The sequence below is a fragment of the Triticum aestivum genome, chromosome 2D, assembly GCF_018294505.1.
Source record: "Triticum aestivum cultivar Chinese Spring chromosome 2D, IWGSC CS RefSeq v2.1, whole genome shotgun sequence".
Taxonomy (NCBI): domain Eukaryota; kingdom Viridiplantae; phylum Streptophyta; class Magnoliopsida; order Poales; family Poaceae; genus Triticum; species Triticum aestivum.
This window is the reverse complement of record NC_057799.1, coordinates 355776762-355781008: the sequence shown is the minus strand read 5'-3', so window position 1 is coordinate 355781008 and position 4247 is coordinate 355776762. Positions and strand designations below refer to the sequence as shown.

At 45.2% G+C, this 4247-nt stretch overlaps 1 protein-coding gene across 13 annotated transcripts in view; it reads right to left on the bottom strand.

The window, feature by feature from the left end:
• Window positions 1–296: 296 nt before the first annotated feature.
• Window positions 297–4247, bottom strand: part of LOC123053134 (uncharacterized) — an 11913-nt gene continuing 7962 nt past the window's right edge. For 4 of the 13 annotated variants that reach the window (XR_006425419.1, XR_006425420.1, XR_006425421.1 and 1 more), the window contains exons 5-10: window positions 3719–3834; window positions 3499–3594; window positions 2739–2856; window positions 1709–1827; window positions 1326–1444; window positions 297–1226 (exon numbers count right to left, since the gene is read on the bottom strand). Coding sequence is in view for 1 of the 13 variants with exons in the window: in XM_044476536.1 (XP_044332471.1) it covers window positions 1344–1444; window positions 1709–1827; window positions 2739–2856; window positions 3499–3594; window positions 3719–3848 (564 nt within the window). In the remaining 12 variants the exon portion in view is untranslated. Of the gene's footprint in view, window positions 1227–1325; window positions 1445–1708; window positions 1865–1992; window positions 2035–2738; window positions 2857–3498; window positions 3595–3718; window positions 3849–4247 lie in introns of all 13 variants that reach the window. The other 9 variants (XR_006425423.1, XR_006425425.1, XR_006425416.1 and 6 more) reach the window with 6 other exon arrangements.

The following is a 4247-nucleotide window of genomic DNA, read 5'->3' as shown; positions in this document are numbered from 1 at the left end:
TATAATACATGTACATGAATAACATATACATGGTCAGATCGGTACCTAGCAGCAATAGCAGTGGTTACCTACACACATACCCATGAACCGATAACGAACTTGCACATGGCCTGACAAACAAAAAGCACATAAACTGACAAAAAAACATAGTACACATTAATGGATAATCACCATGACTAATGGTAGAACTTTGTTGTACCCAGGTTCAGCTATTTACCAAAAGTAGAACTTCTCGGTTTTATTAAATCGAACTGATGTTTAAATGTTCACCATTTTTGGCCTACAGATTAGAATACTGAGATCACCATATATGCTGAAGGTCCCGGCAGTACAGTTACAAACAAATTCTAAACACCATATATGCTGAAGGTCCCATCAATACAGAGTTACAGAACAAATTATTTGTCCAATGACAACGTAATAGTCACGACCAGCAATCACAAACAACACTAGCTCGACCGCGGGCGTGTGTGTGCGGCAAGGGGAGGAGATACTCCGATGCTAGATGTATAGAGACAACAAGCTCATCATGGGTAGAAGACGATGGACGTCTCGCGTAGTAGGCCTTGAACTGCTCGCCTGATGGCTATGGATCATGCAAAATCCTGACCAAAAGATCACATTATTTTCACCAAACTAATCTCTTGAACTTGCTCCACGACAATCTTTGAACCTCCTACAAGAAAAGCCATTATTTTAATGTTCATACGAATACCTACAAGCAATGATCACAAACATTTACCAAACATTTCTTTTAAAGACTTATGCAACAATAATTAGAACCATAAAAATAGGGTGAAACTATGGTAACTACATTACATATCATCTAGATTCTAGCAATAACCGTTTTGCATGATCATTGGCATTTGGAATAGCATCCAACAACAATTAGAGTTCTATAAGACCGCATCTACTTATTTTTTAAGATGTATTTGTACTGCCCAAAAGCATAAGCTGAAGCACAAAATAAACATTTAAATACATTTGTGCTCACAGGAATAATCACACACCTAGAGAGCATGTTCTTTTCACATCTTCCCAACTACTCAATTAGCAAAGCAGCACATCTACACATTTTAATAGCAGGAGCAAAGAAAGAGAGAGATTGATATGAGAGTGTCGTTGAAGCACGCTAAGGACTCCCATCAGCGCTCAACTTGGACGGCTGCCAGCAACCATGGTGGACGTGCCAGTGGTGGTGCGGCATGGCCAGAGCAGGCCGCTGGCTGATATTCCAACACATCATGTTAGCGCACCAGGGAAATAGCAAGTTTTCCATAAAAATGTTATCCATACTAGGTAAGACCAAAGCTACAGGACAATACCTTTTCTTCAGCTAGCTACTACATGCTACTGCTCCTCCAGCAATGTAACATCCCTGTATCCTCCTTGCGCGGGCAACCATTGGGAGCAAGCGCTGCTACCGCTCGACACGTTGAACCACCTGTAGGAATCAAAGTGAACTGAAGGGATTCAAACACATCAATGGACACATGTACTACACAATAATTTGCACCTATACTGTCCATAACAACAAACTAACATAATACATTTTTTTCTTTCTTTCAGGAATAAGAACAAACACCCACGGAGCACAAAATGCAAGCCATCTGTGGTAGATGCCGTCGAAACAAGTTGAACTATCTGTTCTAAGACATTTGAGCTTTTCTAGGGATCCAGGGGAAGGGTGCAGGGGGAGCGCAGCTACCTGGAATCCTGGACCCGGCGGCACTGCTGCTTCCTCCTTCACCACTGCACAAGTCCGAATTTTCTTTGAACTTCCCGCGTTGTCTCCTCTGAATTTTTGCAATTGTCCGACTCGAAATTCTGCAATTTGTCACCACACACATCGATCTCTTGTTGACTTACATCACCAAAATACAAAAGTGCAGCACAACTTTTCAGTCAGTCCACATACAGAAGATGATTTTTCTCATGCACATTACATCAAACAACTTGCATATGCCAAATAGGAACACTGAGGACAACTACCTTTATCAAATATCCATCAGGCAGCAAGGAACCTCATCTGAACTAGTATAATAGGAAACAAAATAAAATCAGATGAATGAACCCCAAAAGAACCAGTGTAGCGGCGTGCACTGGTGCTGGCAGAAGCTCGTGCGTGAAGGAGCATGGCAGGAGAGCTCGGACGGAGAAGGGAGGAAGAGCTGGACTGGCGTGACCGCCATACCAGGACGGGCATGGGAGGAAGTAGTGCGGAGGGGCGACGGGGGCTGGTTCCCGGCCGCGCAAGTTGGAAGCAACGCGTCGGATGGCGGGAGCTGGGTGCGCGGAGGGGGGGTGGGTGCAGAGTGCCGGCAACAGTTGCCCATGGAGGTGGATAGGTTTGGGGGCGGCGGAGGTGGCTGGTCGGAGTGCGGCGGCAGTGGCTGGGTCCGGGGGGCGGCGGCGGTAGCTGGGTCCGAGGGCGGCGGCGGTGGTTGGGTCCGCGGCCGACGCCGGTGACTGGGTTCGGGGGCGGCGCCGGTGGATGGATGTGCGGGCGGCGCATGGACTTGAATTCCTGAGAATTGAACTGAAGTAGAATTCCTGAGAACTGATGTAGTCTCATGTAGTAATACATGGACTTGATGTTAAATACATTAACCATGTAGCAATTTTGAACTTAATTATAGATCATCTCATGGACTTGTTATCTTTCTGCGGTTGAACTGATGTAGGTCCTTTTTTCAAACTTCTACTTGCTATTCTAAGGTCTTTTGATGAAAACTTACTTAAGAAAACAGAGGGGCCGACGGATGTTTTCTGGTATGGGATATGAAGTGGAGGCAAGCAGCTGCACTAGTTTGTTTTTTGCCTTTCGCTGTCCTTCGTTGGGCGCATCCATGGCCACTGTAATACATAAGGTGAACACAAGTTCAGATTTAGCGACAACACAACATGGTCAGTTCAGTACCATACATAAGCAAACAGGGCTGAATTCTTGTAAGCATAATAAAATAAGTAGAGTGCACATATAATTTTTCAGGATTTCCTCGATGTTCTACACATTAAAGTTGATGTACTGAAAAGAACGCAAAATTTGAACTGAAAATCAAGTAAAAGCTTAACTCTTATATAGTTCAAGTAACTGTTTCGTAATTATATGTGTTAAACATGTGCTACACATAATGAACTGATACATTTTGTATCAGTGAATTTTTGTAATATATGTACTAGAACTTCTAACAGTATATATATACATCATGTCATAAGCAAATAATATGCATGATTTCCACCAGACCATACACTCCAACCAGCCACAATCATACGAACATTCCACTAAAGATTTGTCTCTCATATCTTGAGAACATAAATAATACTAGTGATCCTGCCAACCATGTATATTAAGTGGTCAGCACATTAAATGCACTCCTTCAGTCTCCAAATCAAAAAACCGGAGGCTAAGAAGAGGCAAAGCCAAGAAAAGTCAGGAAACACTTCATACAGGTAGAACAAAAATAGAGAGAGAGCGAGAGAGAAAGAGACTCTGACCATTGCGTCGTTGACCGACCTCAACGCTGCGTTGTCGAACGGCCTCGATTGGCAGTGATGAACGGACTAGGGCGGCGGTTGTGAACCGCCTGGGAGCTGCGGCAGGTAAGCAGTGAATCAGATCTTTAAAACTTCAGTCCAAGCTACACATTTTCAGTCAGTAGTTGAAGTAATACTCATAGAAGACTGAAGAGTAATTTGTGGAAGATGAGGGGCTGACCTGCGGATCCCATCGGTGAACTGATGAGCTCACGAACTGAAAGACTGATATGCTCTGCGCGAACTGACATGCCTTGTGCTGTTTTTTCGTCGAACTTACTAGCTCTGTGAGTCGAACTGTTGCAACATCCCTATGCATCACTTTGTTAGAGTTATAATATAAGTCATGTATACCCCTTTGTATTTATCCCGTAGTATAAGGGGTTTCCTGCATATGTACCACACCTGTACATGTATATATATATCGGCCTATGGCCTCATGGGAATACAAGTTGCTTATTCCTAACATGGTATTAGAGCTTTAGGTCTCTTTTTCGCACGCGCAACTCGTGCTCGATCCCGTCCCGCCGCCGCCGCGATTTTTTCTCCGTCTCGGCGTCTATACTCTGCCCCTCCAGTCCGTCGCCCGCCCTCCAGTCCGTCGTCCGCCAGCGCCCGCCCGGCTCCTCTCCCTCCCGCCAGGTGCTGCCGTCCGCCGGGTGTCGCCGTTCCCGTTGCCCGCCAGCCGTCCGCCGGGTGCCGCCGCTCCC